This window comes from Micromys minutus, assembly GCF_963924665.1.
Source record: "Micromys minutus genome assembly, chromosome: X".
NCBI classification, from domain to species: domain Eukaryota; kingdom Metazoa; phylum Chordata; class Mammalia; order Rodentia; family Muridae; genus Micromys; species Micromys minutus.
Genome location: NC_137970.1, coordinates 69279161 through 69306545, shown reverse-complemented (window position 1 = coordinate 69306545; position 27385 = coordinate 69279161). Strand labels below are relative to the sequence as shown.

At 34.9% G+C, this 27385-nt stretch overlaps 1 protein-coding gene across 1 annotated transcript in view; it reads right to left on the bottom strand.

Moving 5' to 3' along the window:
• Positions 1-27385, bottom strand: part of DIAPH2 (diaphanous related formin 2) — a gene marked incomplete at its 5' end in the record, with an annotated part of 690195 nt that overhangs the window by 354950 nt on the left and 307860 nt on the right. The window contains one exon of the mRNA XM_080910844.1: positions 16030-16269. Coding sequence (XP_080766970.1) covers positions 16030-16269 — 240 coding nt within the window. The remainder of the gene's footprint in view (positions 1-16029; positions 16270-27385) is intronic.

Here is a 27385-nt window from a genome sequence, read left to right as displayed (position 1 = left end):
TTAAACCATCTCCCATTTTCCTTATACTAAAATTATACTCCCACATCATATTGAGTCTAGTGTACTGTATTTAAGTAAAAGCTTAAATCAGAAAATCATATTTTAAGTTGTGGACAATTGGTCTTCAAAGTTGTCCTCAAAGATTACTGTTCTTTAGGTTTACATTTTAGGGCTATTAGACTTGCTCAAAGGAGCCCAATGCCTTAACTCTTAGCCCATACACAATAGACTATATTTCAAGAAAATGCAACTACCCTGTTTCTCTGTAAAACAAATGAGAATAAAATGATAAAGTACCATCCATGATGCAGGCATATCCTGATACTGTGTTACCAGAGTCAGCATTCCAATTTCAGGTGGAAAGTAAATTGAGAGAATGTGTTGTTATATAGGAACAAAACAGTGGGTTTTAAACATCTGCCCCAAAGCAATCTTACACTGTAACTATAGAGTGTTACAGAGAATCTACTTAGCTAGCTTCATGAGATTTGTCTTGCACAAATGGCTATAAAAGGTATAGTGATCATAGAAAACAATTGAACTGCACATAAGGAATAAAAGAAATGCAATGGTAAAGCCATAGACATAACTCCCTAGTGAAACATTTCTAGATGTATTTAAGGAAGTCTAACACTGAAGCAGTGCTAAAACTTAAATGTGAGACAAAGGTCCATGATAATAAACTACATTAGAAGGGCACCCTTTATACAAATGGCAACAAGGAACTCATTGAACTTAAGCCCTGTATTAATAAATAGATACCCATTCTTTCTATGTGAGGGGACTAGCCTTCACATACCAAGAGGACCCAATCAATACACACCTATAGTGGGTGGATTAACCTTAAGACAAATGATACTTCTTTGCAGAGACTGAGTCTGGTTTAGTCATTGAAATGAAACCATTTAATCTATCACTGTGATCAGATAATTCAACTTTCTTTCTCTTAGGAAAATAATCCCTAATTATGGCTTCTTTCTCCCTATTACATTTATATATTCAGGGAACAGTTAATATTTAAGCAATCATGAACGCTCCAGTGCATATATCAAAACAACAACTACTGCTTGCCAGTCTTGATACAGCACATGAATTCAAATATTTGTTTCTTTTACTTTTTAAAAAATTAAGTTCTGTGCTCTCTGCCATGGTTGTTTACAAATTATTGCTTTCTTCACCACCACCACACACAGCAATAACATTGAGAAAGATAATGCACTTTTAAGGATTGCAATTACCATAAAGACATTAGCTCTGCAGCTACAACCAGACAGGTCTAACACATTCTTTCCTGGCTTTATTTCCGAATCTGTCACCAAAACTTGTTTTTTAAAAGGTTATACATGACCACGGTTGACACTAATTCAGCCAAATGTAATTTATACTAGAAAAGATGTCCTAATGTGTTATGTAGGCTTGATTGTCCCTTTTTTACACTCTTGATTTCTGTATTATAATGGCACATTCAACAAAAAAGGGAACAGATGATATCAATTGTATAAAAAGTCATGCAATTTAAGAGCTTTCCACTTGCTAATTTATGGTAGCAATCTGTGAAAGTAGAGCTTAAACTTGAAACCATGACAACATTAAATGTAATAAGGATTCATCTCAATTGCCACCTTCATACCCAGCAGGCCATTTGTGCAGTTGCTTTCTCAGAGAAGGGAAATTCTGCTCCTTCCCTCATACTCTACAGCTCAGGATTTTTCCTGTAGTTCCACTTATTCAGGGAGAATGGACTCAAGATGCATTAGTCTGAAGTATCCAGGATCGGTGACAAATCAACAGCCATTTATACTCATTTCAGAAAGACCACAATGAATTAATGAAACATGGCTTACTTTACAAACAAAAGCAGGTCTGCTGCTTGGAAGTGCTTTCAGTTAATCTCTCCTGAGAATAGTGTTAAGAAAATCAAATTATTTTTAAATTGGTACAAAAATAGTCTATAAGCATAAGCATTTCTTGGGTGTTAAGCAGCTTCCTCAATAAGGCTAGGTTTATACGAATAATAAAATCACTCAACTTTTATTGTAATGAGCATTTTTACTTAAGCATGTCTACATGAAGTTTGAGAGTAAGTGAAATCAGTTCTTCAGTGTTTTTTTCCACTGACATAGCCTAAAAGATTATTAACATCATTAAAAAATAGGCAATACTACAGGTAAATGAAACTCAGAGACTTTCCATTAGTGTTTATGTAAATCTAGTAGTCAAGAATATACATTTGATGGCAATCCTATCAAAAGCAATCTACAGATTCAACACAATCCCCATCAAAATTCCAACACAGTTCTTCATGGAATTGGAAAGATCAATGTGCAATTTCATATGGAACAACAAAAGACCTAGAATAGCTAAATCCATCCTCAACAACAAGAAAACATCTGTGGGAATCACTATCCCTGACCTCAAGCTAAATTACAAGGCAATTGTGCTGAAAACTGCATGGTACTGGTACATAAATAGGCATGTGGATCAATGGAATAGAATAGAAGATCCAGAAATGAGCCCTCATGTATATGGTCACCTGATTTTTGACAAAGGAGCAGTAAACATTCAATGGAAAAAGGACAGCCTATTCAACAAATGGTGCTGGTCCAACTGGCACTCAGCCTGCAGAAGAATGAAAATAGACCCTGTCTTATCTCCTTGTACAAAGCTCAAGTGTAAGTGGATCAAAGATCTCCACATTAAACCAGATACACTGAAACTATTAGATGAGAAAGTAGGGAAAACATTAGAACATATAGGCACAGGAGAAAATTTTCTGAACAAAACACCAATGGCTCAAGCTCTAAGGTCAAATATTAACAAATGGGACTTAATGAGATTGCAAAGTTTCTGTAAGGCTAAGGACATTGTCAAGAAAACAAAACGGCAGCCAACAGAATGGGAAAAGATTTTTACCAACTCCACATCAGATAGAGGCCTAATATCTAAGGTATACAAAGAACTCAAAAAGCTAGACACCAGAGAATCAAATAACCCTATTAAAAATGGGGTATAGAGCTAAACAAAACGTTCTCAGTTGAGGAATATCGAATGGCTGAGAAATATCTGAGGAAGTGCTCGACATCCTTAGCTATCAGGGAAATGCAAATCAAAACAACCCTGAGATTCCACCTCACACCAGTCAGATTGGCCACGATCCAAAACTCAGATGACAACAGATGCTGGCGAGGCTGCTGAGAAAGAGGAACACTTCTCCACTGTTGGTGGGGTTGCAAACTAATACAACCACTCTGGAAATCAGTCTGGCGATACCTCAGAAAATTGGACATAATACTACCTGCAGACCCAGCTATTCCACTTCTGGGCATATACCCCAGAGACATCTTAGTACACAACAAAGATATATGCAACACAATGTTCATAGCAGCTCTATTTATAATAGCCAGAAGCTGGAAAGAACCCAGATGTCCTTCAGAAGATGAATGGATACAAAAATTGTGGTACATTTACACAATGGAATACTACTCAGCCACCAGAAACAATGACTTGACCAAATTCTTAAGAAAATGGCTGCATCTAGAGAATATCATTCTGAGTGAGATAACCTAGTCACAAAAGAGCAGACATAATATGCAGTCACTGTTATTGGGATGCTAACCCCAGAGGCTCGCACTGCCCCAGAAACAACTCACAGACTGTATGAAGTCCAAGAAATAAAGAAAACAAAATAAAACAAAACAAAAAAATCTTTATACAACAAGAAAACTTTGACTATTTCCATGTTACATTTTGTTTTACATGTACTTTATGCTCATTGTAACTATTAAGTTTTCAATGCATGCTATCAAACCTTTAAAAATATCAAGTACTGACTAAAAAATATATTCATACAGTTTTATGTAAAAATTATTTTCAAATCTGAAAAAAGTACTGACAAAAATGTATTGTATAATTTTATGCAAAAATGCTTAAAATCTGTACATTTATCTTTGTTTTGTAAAATAAAGTTGTTAAAAAAACAATATACATTTGAAAAGCAAAATCAGTAGAACTGAGAAATAAACACCTGTTTACGAATTGCTGGTATATGTTGATGTCAGTAGCTTCCTTCAATTAATCATTCACTCATCAAATTTCTACATAATTTTACAATATACATTTAGATAATATTGAGTATATTCCACTTTTTGATATTTTTCTTATCACTTTCTCTTTTTGCATCTCTGGAAATGATATCACTGATATCAGTGATGTCCTATTACAGACAACAACGCTGTGAATTATCTTCTTCTTTGTAAGAAAGGACCATAAAATTTAGCACTTTAAACATTTTAGTTTAGTGACACATGTATGTGCAACCTATCCCCATATAGGTAATGAGAACGTCTAGTCATCCTAACCAAAATTTCAACCATGCACATTCTACCCTTCTTGTAACTTTCACATATCTTCTTTCTACATGATTTATAATATATTTTCATGTTCCTTTGTATAGATTTACAAATATTATATTTTAAAGTCTTCTTATGTTTTGGATGTGATGTGCTCTCCTAAAATTCTCAAATGACGTAGAAATGATCCACAGATGGAAGCAGTGTGGCAGGTGATTAGAAATTGAGACTATTAACCTCATAGTGAGTTATTAGGACATGGACATGGCATGAAAGGGTATATGTTATATATGTCCCCATCTAAGTTCTCTCTTCTTCCTTTCTGCTATGAAATGAGCTGTTTGTCCCACCACATACTCCAGCAGTAATATTTTATCTTGGTTCTAGCTAAAAACAACAAAAGCAATACTCTCTCATCAAAAATCATGAAGGTGTGGGTTCAGTCTATCTTTTCCTCTAGTACTTTGTTTTGACTGAGTACTTTGTCACTGTAATAACAATCTGGATAAGATACATGTGTCCATGATAAAGACTTCATTGAATCTGAAGAGTAAATTTCTTTCTCTAAGCAGTTGGCTTCCAAATAGTTTACATTTATTTCACCAAGTACACATCCTTAATACTAAGCATTAAATATAAAAAATATTTTGAAAGACCAGGATAAATCCTGGCCCCCTAACAGGTAAAGTAGAAATCCCTTAGCAGGTAGAGTAGAGCCAAAAATGTAGGATAGCAGGTTCAGTGACTCTGTTTCAGGAACTGGCTGACCATAAAAACATAAAAGTTAAATAAAACATCATAAACAATCTTGAGAAACCGGATGTTCCCCTCGCGATTCTTCACTGGTAATTTACACATTATAGGCAATCTTGAGAAACCAGGTATTTCCCTTACGATTCTCCACTGGTATTTTTGGTATTCTTCAATAACGTACCCCCCCCTCGTTGTGGTTTGTTTCCTTTAAAATCCCCATCTCCCAGCCACTTGGGGTCAAACTCCTCTACTCCTGCATGGGATATGAGTCTCGACCCCAGTACACTGGTCCATTAAAAAAAAAAACAACTCATGTAATTGCAGCAAGGATGGTCTCTCCTGAGTTCTTGGGGGTCTTGTTATCCCTAGACTTGAATGAGGGTCTCCCTTCTGCAAGGGTCCTTCATTTGGGGGATTGTCTGGGATTTACAACCACCCTCATCTCCAAAGACCCACTTGGAGGTGAGATATTGTATGTGTCTTTGTAATTCTGTGCTGGATAAATTCTGGTTCTGTATGTTTGGTTCTACAGTTGCTTACAAGTTCTTGTTCTGGTTTTGCAAGCGCTTGCGTCTCGGGTAGAGGCAGGGAGTGTGAGTATTGGTAGATGTGCCAGAGGCTCACCGACTGTGTTGCCTTGGGAGACATCCCAAGAGGTCTTAAGGAACCCCAGGGACACCTGGATGATTTCTATCTGGGTGCTGGTGAGGGTACTGTAGTTCTCCTGGTTTGGAGAAGTTTTACGCCCTCCTGGCCATCTGTGTTTCTGGAGTGGTTTTGTCTGTCTAGGTGGAGACAGGCATCTGTTAGTCTTTGTCTGTGTGTCTTAGGTTTCTGTTTTGTGTTACTTGTGACTGACGGTGAGGCAGACTATGACTGTGACGACTCCTCTGAGTTTGACTGAAGTTAACGATAGAGCACACAATTTGTCAGTTAAGATTTAAAAAGGATTATGGCAGACTTTTTGCTCCTCAGAGTGGGTGACATTTGGCTTCCAGAGAACACCTTTGACTTACATTACTATCTGGAAAGATTTAGTTCAGAATCTCCACCTTGGGTCCAGCCCTGGGTACGCAGATGGAAGCCAGGCCCCAGAGCCCTGGCTCTTTGAGTTGGAGCATAAACCGAAACCTGAAGCTCCAAAGCCTAAGAGTTTGCCTGAGAACCAGCCTTTGGCTCCTCCTAAAATTTATTCCAAAATTGAGGAGCCTCCAGAATGTCCAAGCCCTCCACCATGCCGGGGGTGGACCAGCCACTGGGACCAGAAGACAAAGAGCGCAGTGTCCAGGTGGACCTGACTCGACTGTGGCACTGCCACTATATGCCATTCCCCCTCCCCCCCCCCCCCCGCGCCAGTAGACCCACCCCACCTTCAGCCTCTTCAGCCCCTTCAGTATTGGCCATTTTTCTCTGCAGACCTTTATAATTGGAAAACCAATCACCCTTCCTTTTCAGAAAACCCCGCCAGCCTGACAGTGGAGTCTTTGATGTTTTCCCACCAACCCACCTGGAATGATTGTCAGTAGCCTCTGCAGGTCCTCTTCACTACCGAAAGAAAAAAGAGGATCCTGTAGAAACTCCGATCAAAACTGTCTCCGGAGCTAATGGGACACCAATCAACCTTCCGAATGAAATAGATGCCCGGTTCCCCTTTAACTGAACTGATTGGGACTTCAATATGGCAGCAGGTAAGGAGCAGCTGAGAGTCTATCACTGGGCTCTCATGGCAGGTCTCAGAAGGGCCACTAGGCGCCCCACTAATTTGGCTAAGGTAAGAGAGGTTCTTCAGGGACCTGTTGAACTGCCATCTATTCAACAGTCCTGAGGCAGCAATCTATTCATAATCATGAAAATAAAAAAAAATAATTCAAAAGAAATGTGTATTCTGAGATACTGCAATATAAATTTCGTGCTTGCCCTCATGACAGATTTCAGAAAAAAAATTAAGATTAGCAAAGAATCAAATCATCCACAGCTTCCAGGGACTAAAACCCAAACCAATGAGCACACAAGGAGGAACCCATGGCCCCAGTTGCATATGCAGCAGAGGATAGCATTTTCTGACATCACTGGGCGGAGAGGGCTTTGGTCCCCAGTGAAGGTGCATTTTTCCAGTATAGGGGACTGCTAAGACACTTATGTGGAAGAGGGTAGTTGGGAGAGGAGGCATTTTTATGGAGGCAAGGGGAAGGGGAGAGGGGATTGGAGTGGGGGAAATGGGGATAACATTTGAAATGTAAATATAAAGATTATCCAATAAAAAAGGAAAAATCAAATTGAAAAGAAAGGTACAAAACTCATGTTGTAAAAGGGAGTGGTATTATCCCTTTTCTTTGTACAGTAATACAATTTTTTACAGTGTGGGATGTCATGTTACAGAACAGATTATTTCCTGGTAGTTAGTTACCTAGCATTTATGAAAAATATAACTTATTTATTTATTATGTTTTAACGTAATTTGTTTTTTCATGTGTGCTGCTGTATCAAGTCTTACCCAGACAGGCCTCCCCACAAACATTGTCCTGTCTGGCTTTAACAATACAATATTCTATATGTACCAGCTTGCTCATAAAAAACAAACAAAAATATTGGAAATATGTTTGATCTTTCTTTTTCTCTGCAAAAATCCTATCAATGGGTCCCACAGAGAGTAAAGGTTTAATAAATACAGTTATAATTAACAGCATGGAAAGTGTACTTAAATGGATATAAATAATCCCTAAAGTGTCAAAAATAATCACAGACCTTTATGTTGTCATGAACTCTGACTTTATAAACTTCTTCCCGAGCCATTGGCTCTCCTTACTAACACTATGCAGTGCATTCATTAGGAAGGCTTCATTTGGCCACAAAACCAGCTTGTAACAGGACTGCTCACATTCAGTCACAGTAGCCATGTTTTATTTTGAACAACAGTTTCAAACAGGGTTTAACTCCCCTTTGAACAGAGCTTTTATAGAATAAAAAGGCATTTGTTTTCAAACTTACTAATTATATTCACTAAATGCTGCTCATGTTGTCGAATTTCCCCCACTGTGAGAATTACAAAATCAGTCATAAGATTAAACTCAGAAAATGACTACAGCAATTCACAGAATAGTAAGCCAGCTGGGTTCATTTAAATCCTCTATGAAAACAGTTTTCATGGTGAACTAAGTAAGACCTACAGCTAGTCCCATAAATCATCACTTCTTGTCTATTCTGGTGCTGAAAATGTTTGTAATCACTTTGAATCAATGGGAGATTCATCATGAAATATCCTTGAAATTTTCAAAAGTAGATAATTTTTAAATTTCATTTAGCTCTATTTTTCAGAACAACAATTGTCAGTATTAGTATGTAGGCACAGTTGTTTCACATATATAGTTATGAAACAATATGAACTAAAGTTTTTTAAATTAAATACTTGTTTAATGGAAGAAAAAAACTTGGAGTGTATATGTAGGCAGGGGGTAGAAATATTTTAATGAAGACAACATGTCAAGATAAAAAGATGACTTTTAAACAGTCAAAATGGACAAGGAATACCTATCAAGTCTGAACTCACAAAACACTCTTCTCTAAAGAATTTAATAAACTGAAGACTTTAGGATTTAATGATATTTACACAACTTAAACTATAGTGTTGTAAATGTGCTAATTTAAAAATATGTAATAAAATTCAGAAAAAACAAGCAAATATTACATTTAAAGTATTAGGAGATTAAATTACACCAATAAATATAAATGAATATTTCAATTTTGAAAATCGTCTTTAAATAAGCTCACAAGGACATGCTTTAGAACTTAAAGCTTAGAGAAAAGGAGAAAGAACTAAGCTAAGAGGTGCTTTTTTTTCTTTCTCAAAGTTCAAGTCTACAACATTAACAACAAAATATTCTAAGAGGCACATCCCTACAACAGTTTGAAGACATACATAAACACACTTAATACTTGCTATATTTGGCCTCTCTGAAGATTAATCTCACAACTAGTCATGAATATATCTCTCACAGTGACCGATTTAGAAAAAACTGATTTTAAAACTTGTTCTGTGAAGAAGAATTTTGCGAGAAAAAAATGTTCATCTTTTTCTTTTGTTTAAAACACCAAAATGACTTTTTGCAATGTTATTTAATATACAAACTGTACTCCTCTATGATTTTTTTAGTCAGTATTTTTGGTATACTAGATTAAATTCATAACCAAACAACTGTTAGGTAAACACCTTCAAGCAAGCTTAATACCAATTAGTTTCTTTTGTTCTCTCTCTCTCTCTCTCTCTCTCTCTCTCTCTCTCTCTCTCTCTCTCTCTTTCTCGCCCCTTCCTTCCCTCCGCATTCCATCTTTTTACTATCATTCCTATCCCTTTCCTTTTCTTCTTGTCATCCTACACCAGCGATCTTTGTTATGTGAAACAAGGCCTCACTCCATAGGCCAGGCTTTACCTCACTATTTAGCCCAGGATAGTATAAAACTCCTGGGCAATCCTATTGTCTCAGCCTCTCATAAGGTAATAAACACCTTTTTTTCACTTTTGGTTTTCTGCCTAGGTCTCCATAAATTGCCCAAACTCCACTGCCAGGTGTTCCTCATTTCAGTTACTGGGATATCAAGAATATGAAACATCAATAGGTTACTCTAAATGTACAAAATGTGTAACCATTGAGAAACAGCTGTGGTTATCACTTTAGAAATAATTCATAAAGCCAGAGATTGAAAACTCTTTATCAAGTTTCTTTCTACTTCAGGAAACAATTTGTATGGCAACACTATATTTGGAACAGAAAGCAAGTACTTTATGTCTCAGATATGGGAAAGAAGTGCTTACTTTCACAAATGGGCATTGCTTTCAAAGCACATTATACCATATTCATAGGTGAAAAATGTCATGGTGACATAATCATTTATATTCAACATTTATAGTACAACTGTGAGACATAAACTCAAAAGTGGGGTTTATTTTCATTTTGGTCTTAAATAGTATGAACAGCAGCAGAAATAAGAGATTGTTAATGAGCAGATAACTAAGTATCTTGATCAACGAAGAAATGATAAGCCTAAAACAATATTTTTTTCAGTATCACTGGCTAATGTGCATAAGTCCATATGTAGTTACTTAACAGGAATCAATCAACTTTAGTAAGAGTGTATTCATTAAAAAAATAAAATTTAACTTTATATGAACTTACTATTAACTTCAAAGTTTATAGTTCTATTGACATAAGTGATATTGACTTAAGTGTTTCCTGCTTTATAACTTCAAATTTTGGTATGTTGATTTATATGTGAAAATTTGTAGGAATCAAAACTCATGACAGTTTTAATAACTAAGTCTGGAATATCACCACTAGCATAGTAAGTCAGCAGTAATACAATATACTTCTTGTGCTCAAGAATATTTACTTGTTTTCAAAGATGAGAGTCCAATTCAGAAAAGCAATAAAGCACAATGGGTATAATTAAAAGTCAAGTATTCCATAAGTTGAACAATGGCAACTGTTTAAAACTATCACTGATATTTGGTCCCATGTTCTCTGGTAATTACTCATTTCAAATTTCTAATTTGGTGAATGTTGTTGCTTTAGTGTAGAATAATAAATGCAGACAAACCCTTAAACTGAATTGTTTATGTCCGGTGGTCATGAATTATGAATAAATTGTCTGGTGTGTCATTATATGCTGACATTTTAAACACGAAGTGCCATGAATGAATTCCCTTGCATTTCTGTAGCTCTGAATCTTCTATCACTGATTATCACCAAAAGATGTGAAAACACATGGCTGAAAAGAATTCCAAAGGAAGGAAAGTTTAAAGGACTCATGAAGAGACAGAATCTGGAAGGACAATCTAACATTTCATCCTGTTTTATACCCGGTCAAGAGTATAATCTTTCTTTTCATAGGATTTATTTTACACAGCCAATTATAAGCCTGTATCATTTATTTCTCAGTAAGCTGTCAAACAAACTTCCTTGAACTCAAGTAATGATAAACATTGATAAGAAAAAATGCATTTCAGTTGGGCAAAAGAGTCAAAGATAATCCTGGAAGTACAGCACTGGGCTGAAATATTTGTTTGAGTCTGCTGTCATTGAATGATCACTTATAAGCCATTACTCTGCAGAGAAGACTCTCATTTTTAAACTACTGAGAATAATTTTTGCCATAAGAGTAGGCTCATTATTATGATAAATGAACTTCAGTAAAAAGAATGTTACAGATTTATATTACAAATTATCAATGAACCTGTATCTAACCCAACTGCTTGGTATTCATACAAGCCTAATTGATTGAGAGTTGTATATGCAGGAGACATTGAGCAAATATTGTAAAATAAAAAACCGGCATGAATTAAAAGAGTTCAGAGTTGAGACAGAATATCAAAGATAAAGTCCCTATATGAAGAAATCTTAGGATATCAGGAGAAAGTCATTATCTCTAGCCAAATGAAGGAGACCTCCAAAGAAACCACCAGTATCTTGGTCTTTGAAATATGGTTTTGTAATACATGACAAAATATTTTTTTTTATTTAAACTTAGCTGGAGGTATTTTCTTATGATACCTGAATTGTCTAATATTCTTGTTTAAATATTGATGTTTTTGAGCATTAGGTTTTTACTTTTTTAGTTTTCGTGTTTTAGTATCATTTAAGCTAAAATCCTAACAAGTACGATACAATTTACAGTGTTTTGAAGAAAAATTATTAGAGACTGTGAATATTTATAAGAATTTATATGTCACTTAAGTAGACTATGTGTTCCCTCAGTATTTTTCTTGAATTATTTACAAATCATCTGCCACATACAGTGGGTATTTTCTTTAAGGATATATTTAATGGTAACTAATGGGTTATGAGCTACTATTTAGATGAGGGGAATCACACCAGGGTCCTCCAGAAGAACACCCAGTGTTCCCTAACATTTGAACTATCTTTAAAGCCAGGTTGGTCCTTTAAAGGTCAATTTCATTACCTTTTTGCCATTTTATGGTTGAGTTATCTCAGATCTTACAAATAATGTCAAATTTTTCCTTGAATCAGATAGCCACTGTCCTAGGGTTTCTATTGCTGAGAAGAGACACCATGACCAAGGCAAATATTATAAAGGGCAACATTTAATTACCAGTTGGTTACAGAGTCAGAGATTTAGTCTATTATATACAAGTGGGGGATCATGGTAGTGTGGAGGTAGATAAGGTGCTGGCTAAGGAGTTGACAGTTCTACATTTTGATCCAACTGCATCCAGGACAGTAATCACTGTCTCCCAGGCAGCTAGAAGGAACTCAAAACCTACCTCCACAGTGACACACTTCATCCAACAAGGCCATGCCTACTGTAATAAGGCCATATCTAATAGTGCCACTACCTGGGCCAATCATTTTCAAACTTCCATAATCACTTTTGGTTCTCAGCTTCTAAAGATCCATATTTATATGCTTACAAAGAAATGCATAGAGAATGCTCGATACTTTTTAATATTTCGAATACACATATTATATGTGCTATTGCACACTGAAAAAAAAAACATGCCTGAATTGCATCACTGGAATTGCTTAGAACTTCAAAGGCTAAGCATAGTCCAATCTTGCATTGTAAGTCCAGTTTCATTTAAATCAGTGGTTCTCAAACTTTGGAATGCTGTGACAGTTTAATACATTATTTCCATTGCTGCTTCCTAACTGTAATACAGGTACTGTTATGAATCAAAATATAAATGTCTATGACTTCTGACTGGCTTGAACAACCCCTGTGAAAGAGTCATTACACCCCCCCCCCCAAGGCGTCATGACCCATAGGTAGAAAACCACTGATTTAAATGTTTTTTTGTTGTAGTAGGGCACACAACTTTGGTGCTTCACAGGAGATAATTCAATATTGAAATTAAAAAGCATTTTATAGTAACTATATCTGTTCACATTACTTGGGATTTTGGTTAACTCATTTGTTCCTCTTATTCCTAAATATCATAGCAGCATATTTTGAGCATCCAAATATTTTATATTATGCATAGAATCACATCTTATAACATTTAATTACTTACATCATGCCTCCTTTTTCAGAAGATGAATATTTTAATGTGTTATAGAGGTTATTGTAAAAAGCAGTAGATGGTAATTTTAAATCAAAGAAAAAGATTTGTCATTAGAAAAATTTAGGTGAGAAATGGTATCACATTTGAAGCATAATCAGTATTTTTCAGAAGGAATACCCTCTGCAATTTGTTAAAGAAAAATGATCTTCCAAGTGGTCTTTTATAAATCATGTTTAACAGCAATTCTAGCTAATCTTGTATCAGTGGTAAGTTAATTCCATCTTTAAAAGATTACACATCTGAGCTAACTATTTCTCTGCACTTCAGTAAATTTTTGTCACTTTAGGCAGTTACATCTACTCAGAATCCTTTGTATTCTACAATCAACTTTTTTTATTCCTAAACATTGTGGAAATATCATGCATGTATATGATATTTCTCTTTATTAATGACATATATTTCCCCCAAAGTATTTCCCTGAAGATAAAAATCCAACTGAAAATGTAGGAGAATATTGTAAATCCTTTACTTCTTTTTTCCTTTAGAACACCTATTACTACATGATAGTATTTCCCCCAAGACGATTTTTTATTTTATTTGAAGTTGGCAAAAATCTTTGTACTAAATCCTTTGAGCATACCTCTAGTGATAGATGTCAGATCAGTGCTATATGGAAAAACTTTTATTTGACAGGTAGATGACAGGAAGAAATCTCTCCAAAATACAAGAAATAACTACAAAATCTTTCTGTGAGATTAGTTGTTCATTTTTTTCAAGATAATCATTTTACATAAAAATTTGAATAAGGTAAAACTAAGGCAGTTTGAGAAGTGGCATATTTGTTCTAATTAGAATAGTTTGCTTAAGATTGTATACATAACTTAAATGTAATATTTAAGTTTCTGACATTTTATTTAATATTCAGTATTTGCATAATAGGAAATTAAATTGATAGATTCACAAGCTAAACAGAGAGAATATACTCAAACCAAGTAGCATCTTTGTATGGCATCATTATAGTAGGATGGGGTACTTGGCCTATAATTGGATGAACAAGCTGGTAATATCTTTACCTTATAAATACATATATAATTATTCTTATTTATTGCAAATATTGCCTTATTCTACAAGGAGTTATCAGATGAAATGATGTGTTCCATACTATCACAAGAAGTGGGAATAAAAACAATTACTGATAACATCTGTCATTCCCAAATTATCTAGTCTATTTTGTTCTTATTTCCTTTTTCATATGTAAGAAATATCAGGAGTAAAGAGATAGTCAAAATTTCATTATATATACAATTATATATTATCATTATAATTCATACATGCTACCCCATCTATCCCATTATATATATATGTATATATATATATATATATATATATATATATATATATATATATATATATATATATATATATACACACATATACATGTTATAATTATCACAGTCAAATCGTTTTTCATACACATCAAAATGATAGTTTGTGGATTTGCAGCTTGTATAAATTAATAGCCAGAAGCTGGAAAGAACGCAGATGTCCTTAAGTAGATGAATGGATACAAAAATTGTGGTCACAATGGAATACTACTCAGCTATCAGAAACAATGACTTTATGAAATTCTTAAGAAAATGGATGCATCTAGAGGATATCATCCTGAGTGAGATAACCCAGTCACAAAAGAACAGACATAATATGCAGTCACTGATAATTGAATACTAACCCCAGAAATCTCTGAACACCCCAGAAACAACTCACAGGCTGTGTGAAGGTCAAGAAAAAACAAAGGCCAAAAAAAAAAAAAAAAGAGAAAGAAAATGAAAAACCATTATGCTTAATCTTTACACACCAAGAAAACTTTGACTATTTCCAGGTTACATCTTGTTTTACATGTACTTTATGCTCATTGTAACTAGTAAGATTTTAATGCATACTATCAAACATTTAAAAAAATCAACTACTGACAAAAACGTATTCATATACTTTTATGCAAAAGTATACATTTTAAATTAAAATCTGTACATTTTAAATTAAAAACTGTACATTTATCTTTGTTTTTTAAAATAAAATTGTTCAATTTATAAAAAAATAAGGAAGTTTATAATCATTTAGAATTTTTGTTAAAATATATGTGTAGAAGTAGCCAAACCTCTGCAGTGTTTTCAGACATGAAAGTGAAATAAACAATAAATAGCTTGGGGAGTTGTCAAAGAAAAATTACTTGTCTTCAGACACATTTTCATCTCAAGCTTCCTCAAAGGGCTTCACCTCGGAATCTTTTTGGTTGTCTGTGTATAACAGACAGATCTTTTTCTTAAATAAGTTGGATTTCCCTGCTTGGACATGTATGATCACTTTGGGCATTCTCTGTTACTTTGTCTCCTTTTCAAAAGTCTCAAAATTAATAAGATTTTTCCAGTCAAAGCAGTAATATTACTACTTCATTTTAAAATGTTTAGGTTATTATCATGATAATTAGTACGTACTTAGTAGTTCAACATTACTCAAAAATTATTTTCATAGAGGGGAATAATGAAAGCATATCTGGAAAACTTTCCTCGTTAATTTTATAATAAAATTTAGGTCCTCAAAATATATTTAGGTCTTGAAAACCCCAAAGAGAGTGGAATATTAGGAAAAATCTATTTTATACAGACAAATTTTGTATTGTATGGTATCTAATCCCTAGTAAGATTCAATCAGAAAGACATGAGTAATAAGACGTAGTGTTTTGAATTTTGTTGTAAAAATATTTAAAAATACTTTATGCAATACATAGGTTATATGCCATCAACATCACTGTTACTATATGTGATCAAGAATTGGTAATTATTCCCCTTTAGGTAATTTCAGCTCACATACCAAAAAGGTACTGTTATAAATTATTACTATAAAATGCTATCTTACCTTACATAGAAAGTTGATCTTAAAACCCAGAGACTGGGCATTCCTTGAGCCTGAGTTCATGTAGTTTCCAACCAGAAGAATCAACTCTAAAAGTCTGTTAAAGCTTTCACTTTTCTTCAGTTCTTCACATGCAAGAGTTACTGCTATGATGCTTGGTTTGATGTTGTTGACATGTTCTTCAAAGGTGAGTTTGAAAAGGATGCTCGTGAGACGAGGCCGTAACATTTTTACAGTGCTCATCTGTAAGATAAGGAATCTGTATGAGAACATCTTTTTATAATGTTCTTTCATGTCTTTATTGGGGATAACATTCCAAGTTCACACACACAAGCACACACACACACAGACACACACACACACACACACACACACACACACAAACAGTTCACACTGACATTTAAAATACACTGCTTTAGTTTGTTTTAAACTTTTCAAGGAGTAGTTAGGTAAAGTTTAAAAAACTGAAAGAGGTCAGGTTTGTTAAACAAGAAACACAATCATGATTATAATGTAAATAAAATACAGTTAAGTGTGAACAGTTTCTACATGTTAATTGCAAAGCCTTTGGTCATTCGTAGCATACAAATGGGCAAAATTTGTTCCTGAGATGAAGAAAGAAAACTTATATGTATGAAATCAAGTTATTTGCATAGTTTACCTTACACAGAAGATGTACATGATGGCCAAACAATAACTGTAATTTTTCCAAAGAAATTATCTGCCAGGATACTGTTGTAGTCAGAGGATTAACAGGGATGACTCATTTCATATTTTTCAGCTTATGGTTTATATTCATAAACTTTGTTAAATATTTTAATATGTCCTAAAGATTTCATCTGCATGTCTGATGTCAGTGTTAATAATACATTATTCAAAATGTACATGTTGGATTTATTCAAAATAGTTCAACTTGTGATTTAATTATATTTTTCTCAGAGTACTGATGCACATTTCAAATTCTCTTTGGGATAACTCCAATCATAATCATTATTTTGAGGTTTGAATTTCCTTTAGCTCCAAATTATTTAATTAGTTTTCATTTACCAAATAAAATGAGAGGAAGGGACGGGTGGAGACTAGGCACCCAGATTGCATTCTGCACACTCAATGAATAGAAATTATCTAACATGATAATTATACTCAATTTTGCACATATTGCTTTGTCTCTTAAATACAAATGTTGAGCACAGACTAGGTTGGTCTTCAACTTTTGATCCTTCTATCTCAGTCTTCCTGTAGCTCAGAGTACACATCTACTGTAACTTCTGTTATGTCCCATGTGATTATGTTTAAAGTGTGTGCTCTCTGTTGCTGTAATTTTGGAAGGTTGTGGTACCTTTAGAAGTATGACTGAGCTGAGGGAAGGGACTCACTGGGTGTAGTATTGGGGGAAGGGGGCAACTGTCACACACCTTGTTTCTTGGTCTACTGTGGTGTGGACAGCGTTTCCACATACTCCCAACCATCATTAACTGATCTGCCCTGCCATGCCCTTGCCTGCCATGATGACCTTAAATCTGAAAACAAAAGCCAAATAACCCTTGTCTCCCTTAAATCACTTCTGTAAGATAGTTTGTCATATTAATGGAAATGTACATATTCCTTCAAGGGCTACACATGAATTCCTGGGTGGCTGATGGCTATAGTAGTGAAGCAACCCACTTCTCAGGCTCTCCTTTGACAGTAACTTGCCTATTAACTGTGGGTATCTGCCTTTCTCTATGTGAATGATTAACTTCTATGAATTCTATTGTTTCATACCCTTTCCAGGAATATATATCAAGTAAATTGAGCGAATTATTACCCTGGCACAGTATTTATATAGCTCTCATCACATTGATCTATTTTTTTTTAAGTTCACAAAATTTCCTTATGTTTCTTCTGTACTCTCTTAGCAAATGCTAAGCACACTACCTGTTTTAAGATGCTTACATATACCTATAAAAACGTGACACACACATGTGAAAAGTACTGCAGGTAATAAAACAGACACAATTCTAGATAGACAAAGAGGTACTAAGTTTGAGAGACATTTTCTGGAACAATAAAACCTTAAAAATTTAACTGCAACATTTAATAAAAAGCTTCTCAGTAAAGAAAATAAATACACTCCTGTTGCAGTGTGTTTACATATATGTAAAAGAGAACATAAAGGAAAGAGACGTAAAGAAAAAAGAGAGAAGTCATATAAGAACTGGTTTACAGGTTGGACAGATGTGTTTTTATATCTACAGGAGTGTTACACAAGAAGTTGCACATGGCTTATGTACAATAAATGCGACTGGAAGCTAATCACATTAAAGTCTGTCTGCAACACATTCAAGGCCTTCTGTGTATATGTGTAAGAATCAATTTCCTGTATGTATTATTATGTCATGTTTTTTTTTGTTTTCATATCTGTCCAGACATAATTTCTTCTTTCAATTTATTCAAAACTGGCCTGCTACAGTGCCCCGGATATTGTATATCATTATATAACTTTACAGAAACACCTACTATATTAACTACTTTCTGTTTTTTCTACTCCCTCTTACAACTTTACTTTTAAAAAAGAGGGATACATATACAGATTTTTAAAAGGCATTTTTGCATAACAATATATGAATATTTTTGTCAGTACTTAATTCTTTTATAGGTTCTATAGAATGCATTGCAATCCCACTAGTTAATGTAAGCATAAAATACTACTTTCTTGTTTTTGTATTTACATTGTATTTTTGTATTTAGATTATATTTATAGATAGGAAGTAGAAAGAAAAGACTGCTGATGCTCATCTTTGGCCTTTTTAATGCTGTCTTGCAACATAGTCTAATGGATAATGCCATCTACATTCAGGGTAGATTCTCAGCTTCCAGTCAACGTTTCTCCACTGCTGGAATGTGAAGAGATTCTACTGGAAACAACTCACCAAGGTGGCACTGGTCCAAAATCAAAAAGAAATGTGAACTTTAACCAGACATGCATAAGCTTTCCGTCTTCTTTAAGTGCTAATAACACATATGTACTTTTATATTTTATTCTATCTTGAATCTATCTTTCAATATTGGCATACAACCTCAGAGAATGAATTTGATTTTGTTCATTTTTAATATTGCCTTCAGCAAAAATAGTATAGCTAACAAGTATATTTTTTGTGAGAATAGTTACAGCAATAACAACAGTTAACATTTATTGAGGCTTTTCTGTCAGGCATTTTTCTGCATGAATGATTTAATTCTCAAAAACATCCCAGGAAAAGTGTGTTGTCATTGCTCTACAACTATGTATGTGTGATGCTTTGAATGAGAAATACCCCCATACACTCAGGTATTTAACACCTATTCCCTCATCGGAAAAGCTCTGTGGACAGGCTTATTAAATGTACTTTGCTGAAAAAAATTACATCACTAGGGGTATATTTTATATTTTTGTAGTCTCACCTCCCTTCCTGTTCATTTTATCTACTTCATAATTGTGTGTGTGTGTGTGTGTGTGTGTGTGTGTGTGTGAGTGTGTGTGCACACGCATGCATGCATGTGCTCAGCTTCTTTAGAAGTTGAAGTAGGCATTGCTAGAGAATTGGTTAGTATTTGTTCATTTTGTTCTAGGGGTTGTGGGAAGATAAATATTCTTCTTCAGATATTCTGTAATATATACAAAAGTAGGCTAAAACCATGACTAAGGGGGGCAGTAGAGGCAGGTAGGGTAGAGTTTTTCAATAATATCAGTCAAACCTAATTTTCTGGGTGAAAAAACCTGCCTATTTTTCATATCATCACTTTTCAAATCTGGAAATTTAAGAAAATTATTGTGATTATTTTTCTAAGTCTTAGAGAGGGAGAATGAAAGATATTAGTTGCAAGTATGAATGTATGAAAATACTACCTGTTACTCTAGATTTTGCTATTATCATTAAAGTAAGTTTGGTTGGTGAGTTTCTTGTGTGCTAATATCACATATTTTTACTAATATAAACACTATTGGCTTCTCCTTATTAAGATTCTTGGTTAGACAAAAATTCCAATTATTACTATCACTCATGCAATACTGCATATTGACAATCTTTGGCCACATTTTTAACATGTCCTTTACTGACCATATTTGCCATGTGAACTGAAGCTTTGTCTGTGTGTCTGCCTATCATCTATCTATCTATCTATCTATCTATCTATCTATCTAGTAGATTATATAAATATATATATATATATACAATAGATTATACTTGATTATGTTATTTATATACTAGTTAAATGCCATAACTTATTTATCTAAAGCCTCTACCTTTTACCTGATAAATCTTCTCATTGTTGATAAAAATGATACATTTATGATGAGGAAATAATACAATAGTATTTATCAAAATTTTGAAATATATTTTAATTTGATAATTACAACAATAGAATTTTGGAAGACAAAAATCACCAAGAAGGCATGTATAGGGAATAAAATGGAGAAGAGTCAAATACGGTACTTGATCAGCCCCTAGTAGAGGGTCTTGCATATATTAGATATTTTAATATTTGCTGACATATACTAACACTCCATAGATAAATAACAAATCCCAGATTTTTAAACTTTTTTTCCCTTTATTTATTTAATCCACACTGGGAGGTTCAGACAAATAGTTAAAATGCATAATTTGTTTCTCTATGTCTGTGTTCTTAGGTGTTATTTATCAGAAACCCCTTTGAACAAAAACAGGTGCGAATTAGGTGAGTTTGATGAAACTTAAAAGCTAATCAGAGGACAGGGCCTTTAAAATATAAAAACACTGTTAAAAGCTGAAGAATACGAAAAGCATAGTTGTTGTCTTGAAAGTAAGATCTTTGTCCACAAACATAAAATAAAGGCACCATTCTCAAATCACAGCCAAAGCAACACAATCCCACAAAGCACTGTAGCTGAGCTAATGCATACAGAGGGTGAAAAGATGACCTACTTTTTTTTTTTCTTGAACTTCACACAGTCAGTGACTTGATTCTGAAGAGTTCCTAGCATTCTGGGGTTAGTAGCCCATTATCAGTGACTGCATATTATGTCTGTTCTTTTCTGACTGGGTTATCTCATTCAGGATGATATTCTCTAGATGCATCCATTTTATTAAGAATTTCATAAAGTCATTGATTGTGATAGGTGAGTAGTACTCCATTGTTTGAATGTACCACAATTTTTGTATCCATTCATCTCCTGAAGGACATCTGGGTTCTTTAAAGCTTCTGGCTATTATAAATAGAGCTGCTATGAACATTGTGGTGCATGCGTCTTTGTTGTATATTGGAGTGTCTCTGGGGTATATGCCCAGAAGTGGAATAGCTGGATATTCAGGAGGGACTATGTCCAGTTCTCTGAGGAATCAACAGACTGATTTGCAGAGTGGTTGTATCAGTTTACTACCCTAGCAACAGTGGAGAAGTATTCCTCTTTCTCCACAACCTTGCCAGCATCTGCTGTCACCTGAGTTTTGGATCGTGGCCAATCTGACTGCTGTGAGGTGGAATCTGAGGGTTGTTCTTATTTGCATTTTCCTGATGGCAAAGGAAGTTGAGCACTTCCTTAGATGTTTCTCAGCCATTCAATATTCCTCAACTGAGAACTTTTTGTTTAAGTTTGTACCCCATTTTTTAATAGGGTTGGTTGATTCTCTGGTGTCTAGCTTTATGAGTTCTTTGTATACATTGGATATTAGGCCTCTATCTGATGTGGGGTTGGTAAGGATCTTTTCCCACTCTGTTGGCTGCCATTTTGTATTCTTGACAGTGTCTTTAGCCTTACAGAAACTTTGCAATCTCTTTAAGTCCCATTTCTCAATCTTTGACCTTAGAGCTTGAGCCATTGGTGTTCTGTTCAGGAAATTTTCTCCTGTGCCTATGTGTTCTAAGGTTTTCCCTATTATCTCATCTAATAGTTTCAGTGTACCTGGTTTAATGTGGAGATCTTTGATCCACTTATACTTGAGCTTTGAACAAGGAGATAAGAAAGGGTCTACTTTCATTCTTCTGCATGCTGAGTGCCAGTTGGACCAACACCATTTGTTGAATAGAATGTCCTTTTTCCATTGAAAGTTTACAGCTCCTTTGTCAAAAATCAGGTGACCATATATGTGAGGTCTCATTTCTGGATCTTCTATTCTATTCCATTGATCGACTTGCCTATTTCTGTACCAGTACCATGCAGTTTTCAGTACAATTCCCTTATAATATAGCTTGGGATCAGGGATAGTGACTCCCGCAGATGTTCTCTTGTTGTTGAGGATAGATTTCAATATTCTAGGTCTTTTGTTATTCCAGATGAAATTGCACATTGCTCTTTCCAACTCAATGAAGAATTGGGTTGGAATTTGATGGGGATTGCATTGAATCTGTAGATTGGTTTTGGCAAGATGGCCATTTTTAAAATGTTATCCTTCCAATCCTTGAGTATGGGAGATCTTTCCATTTTCTGAGATCTTCGATTTCCTTCTTTAGAGATTTGAAGTTGTTGTCATACAGGCCCTTCACTTGTTGAGTCAGAGTCACACCAAGGTATTTCATAGTTTTCGTGACTATTGTGAAGGGTATCTTTTCCCTAATTTCATTCTCCCCATGTTTGCCCTTTGAATATAGGAAGGCCACTGATTTGTTTGAGTTAATTTTATATGTAGCCACTTTGCTGAACTTGTGTATCAGCTGTAAGAGATCTCTGGTGGAATTTGTGGGGTCGCTTAAGTACATTATCATGTCATCTCTAAACTGTGATGTTTTTACTTCTTCCTTTCCAATTTGTATCCCTTTGATTTCCTTTTGCTGTCTAATTGCTCTGGCCAAGACTTCAAATTTTATGTTGAATAGTTAGAGGGAGAGTGGACAGCCTTTTCGAGTCCCTGATTTTAGTGGGATTGCTTCAAGTTTCTCACCATTAAGTTTGATGTTGGCTGTTGGTTTGCTGTATATTGCTTTCATTATGTTCTGGTATGGGCCTTGGATTCCTGTTCTTTCTAAGACTTTTAACATGAGGCCGTGGTGAATTTTGCCAAATGGTTTCTCAGCATCTAATGAGATGACAATGTGTTTTTTTTTTCTTTGTGTTGGTTTACATGGTGGATTACATTGATGGATTTCCTTATATTAAATCATCCCTGCATCCCAGGGATGAAGCCTACTTGATCATGGTGAATGATCGTTTTGATGTTTTCTTGGATTCGGTTTGCAAGGATTTTGTTGAGTATATTTGCATCAATGTTCATAAGTGAGATTGGTCTGAAGTTCTCTTTCCTTGTAGGGCCTTTCTGTGGTTTAGGAACGAGTGTTACTGTAGCCTCAAAAAATGAGTTAGGTAGTATTCCATTTGATTCTATTTTGTGGAATAGTTTGGAGAGTACTGGTATTATGTCGCCAATAAATGTCTGATAAAATTCTGCACTGAACCCGTCTGGACCTAGGCTTTTTTTGGTTGGGAGGCTTTTGATGACTGCTTCTATTTCTTTAGGTGTTATGGGATTATTTAGATGGTTTACCTCGTCCTGGTTTTACTTTGATATCTTGTATCTGTCTAGGAATTCATCCATTTCCTCCAGATTTTCCAGCTTTGTTGAGTATAGGCTTTTGTAATATGATCTGATGATTTCTTGAATTTCCTCAGTTTCAGTCATTATTTCTCCACTTTCCTCTCTGATTTTGTCAATTTGGATACTCTCTCTTTTTAACCTCTAGTTAGTCTGGGTAATGGTTTATCAATCTTGTGAATTTTCTCAAAGAACCAGCCCTTGTTTTGGTTGATTTTTTCAATGGTTCTTTTTGTTTCTATTTGGTCTATTTCTGCCCTAATTTTGATTATTTCTTGCCATCTACTCTTCTTGGGTATATCTGCTTCCTTTCGTTCTAGGGCTTTTAGCTGTGCTGTCAAGTTGCTGATGTATGATCTCTCCAGTTTCTTTTTGGAAGCAGTTAGGGCTATGAGTTTTCCTCTCAGTACTGCTTTCATTGCATCCCATAGGTTTGGGTATGTCATGTTTTCATTTTCATTGAATTCTAGAAAATCCCTAATTTCTTTCTTCATTTTTCTTGGAACCTGCTATTGTTTAAGAAAGCATTGTTTAGTTTCCATGTGTATTTGTGCTTTTTGGTGTATTTGTTGTTATTAACTAACAGCTTTAGACCATGGTGATCTGAAAGGGTGCATAGGAATATTTCAATCTACTTCTATCAATTAAGGACCATTTTGTGTCCAAATATGTGGTCAATTTTCGAGAAGGTGCCAAGAAGTGCTGAGAAGAAGGTGTATTCTTTTGTTTTAGGATAATATGTTCTGTAGATATCTATTAATTCCAGTTGGTTCATAGTCTCTGCTAGTTTAACAGTGTCCTTGTTCAGTTTCTGTTTCTATGATCTGTCCACTGGTAAGAGTGGTGTGTTATAGTCTCCCACTATTATTCTGTGGGAAGAAATGTATTTTTTGAGGGTTTCTTTCATAAATATGGGTACTTTTGTATTTGGAGCATATGTGTTAAAGATTGAGAGTGCCTCCTGAGATATTTCCCCTGTAATGAGTAAAAAGTATCCTACCTTATCTTTTTTTGATAACTTTTGGTTGAAAATCTACTTTATTCGATATTAGATTGGCTACTCCAGCTTGCTTCTTGGGGACATTTGCTTGGAAGATTTTTTTCCCAACCTTTTATTCTGAGATAAGTGTCTGACTTTGTCTCTGAGATGAGTTTCCTGTATGCAGCAAAATGCTGGGTTTTGTTTATGTATCCACTCTGATAGCCTATATCTTTTTATTGAGTTGAGTCCATTTATGTTAATAGATAACAAGGAATAGTGGTTGCTGTTTCCTGCTATTATTGCTTTTGTACTTTGAATTGGGTCTGTGTGTCTTTCTTCTTTTGGTTTTCTTGCTTAGGAGTTTTTTTGTTGTTACTATGAGGTGGTTCCCCTCATTATATTGGGTGTTCCACTTATAATTTGTTGTAGTTTTTGGTTTGTGGTCATATATTGTATGAATTTAGTTTTGTCTTGGAATATCTTCATCTCACCATTTATGGTGATTGATAGTTTTGCTGGGTATAGCAGCTTGGGCTGGCACTTGTGCTCTCTTAGGGTCTGTATGATGTCTTTTCAGTCTCTTTTAGCTTTCATTGTCTCTGTTGAGAAATCAGGTGTGATTCTGATTGCTCTGCCTTTATATGTTACAGGACCCTTTTCCCTTACCGCTTTTAGTATTATTTCTTTGCTTTGGGCACTTGGTGTTTTGACTATTATGTGTTGGGAGAAATTTCTTTTCTGGTCCAAACTATTTGGAGTTCTGAAGGCTTCTTTTATGCTCGTGGTCATCTCATTCTTAAGGGTAGGGAAGTTTTCTTCCACAATTTTGTTGAAGATATTTACTGTGCCTCTTAGTTGATATTCTTTGCCCTCTTTTATTTCTATTATCCTTAGGTTTGGTCTTCTCATATTGTCCTGGATCTCCTGGACATTTTGGGTAGGGAGCTTTTTGATTTTTGCATCTTCTCTGACTGTTTTGTCTACGTTTTCAATGTTGTCTTCGGCCCCCAAGATTCTCTCTTCCATCTCTTGTAGTCTGTTAGAGATGCTTGCATTTGTGACTCCTGATTTCTTTTTTAGGATTTCTACCTCTAGTGTTGTCTCTTTTAGTTTTTCTTTATTGTGTCCATTTCCATTTTAAATTCCTTCTTTCTTTCCTTTATCTCTTTGGCTCTGTTTTCTTCTAATTCTTTGAGTTCTTTGAGTATTTTTCTTGTTTTCTCTTTAAAAGCTTCTATTTCCTTATGCTTTTCCTCCTGTTCTTGTTTAAGGATCTCTATCATCATCTTGAGGTAGGATTTCAGGTCTGAGTCTTCTTTTTCTGTAGTGTTTGGCATTCCACTGTTTGTTGTGATGGGAGAGCTGGGTTCTAGTGTTTCCAGGTTGTTTTTGTTTCCCTGGGATATGTTCTTTCACTTTCCTCTTGCCATCATGTTGTTAGTGACTGCTTCTTGCCTTACACTTGAATCTGTCCTGTTTTCCTGGATTTCCGCTGTTCCTGGTGGTGGATGGTCCGAGCGCATATTGTGCACCCAAAATCCACAGGCTGGGAACAGAGGGCCCGATGCTGGGTTCCTGCGTCCCTGGATCAAGCCAGGAAGGGGTCCACTTTCAGCATGCTCTGCTGAGATCTCTCTGCCCCCTGGCTAGTTGGAACCCATTCTCACCAGGCCTGTTGCTTTCTCAGCTGTTCTTTGTGGCACAAATCCCAGATTTTTGCCAAGAAAGACAGATTGTATATTGAATGAAATTAAGAATTAATGATATTTTATTTTTCCCAAATAATGTATCAGTTATGACGTCAAACATATAATCGAAAGGAATTACATTCATATAATAGCTAGAATTAGATGGCAATATGTCATTAGTCAGTCTGACATAGGAAGAAATTGAAAACCACAGCACAGATTTAGCTACCTCTGACTTAGCAAAATTTTCTTCATTCACTCACCACATACACCGAAATATAACATGTGGCAGATGATGATAAATTATAGCTGATTAAAAATATATAAATATATTCATTTCCACAAACTGGAAGCACTAGTACATTAAGAAGCATAGAAGACAAAATCTAAAGATGGTGGTGTTGTCCTGAAATTACAGTGGAAGGGAGGTTATAATAAAAGTTTACAGTAACCCACAGCTACAAAGAAAATTCATGACCAGTCTTGGCTCCGTGAAATTCTATATGGAAAATAGACATAAATACAAACAAAGAAGACACAACAGGGATGGTCAGGAGAAGACTAAAATTGCTTATATAACACTATTTGACACTAGGCACTTAATCCCAGCAATAATACTCAAACCCAACACAGTGCATTTTAAGCTTAGGGTGTAAAAGAAATATATTTTTTTAAAATTCCTAGACAAATAAAGAATCAAATGTCTATATTATCTATGCCCATGGCATTATTTGCCAAGGAAGATACAGGACTTTTGAGTTTTACAGTCTTGAACCCAAACTCCAGTTTTGTAGATTCTAATTATGTGACTAAGTGCAAAATTAGTTAATGTTTCTCAGCAAAATGTATTCATTATTTATGCATGTTCCATAGGACATGAATGAAATACTGTATGAAGCATATTTGTTGTCTTAATGGATATAATTTAAGCAAGGAAAATAATCACTGCTGTTTGCTTTACCTTCTTTATAAGTCCTTAGAAATTCCTAGCAAGAATGACACAGGGTTTTAAGGTGTCTGACAAACATGAGATAATTAAGTAATGTGTTTCTGCAGTAGTCAATTAAGAATGTGTCTCTTTAGCCACTGGATATACTGAAAATATCATAATCTATTTTTTATCTAGGATATGCATAATATACATTTCTTATTTTCTTATAGAAAAT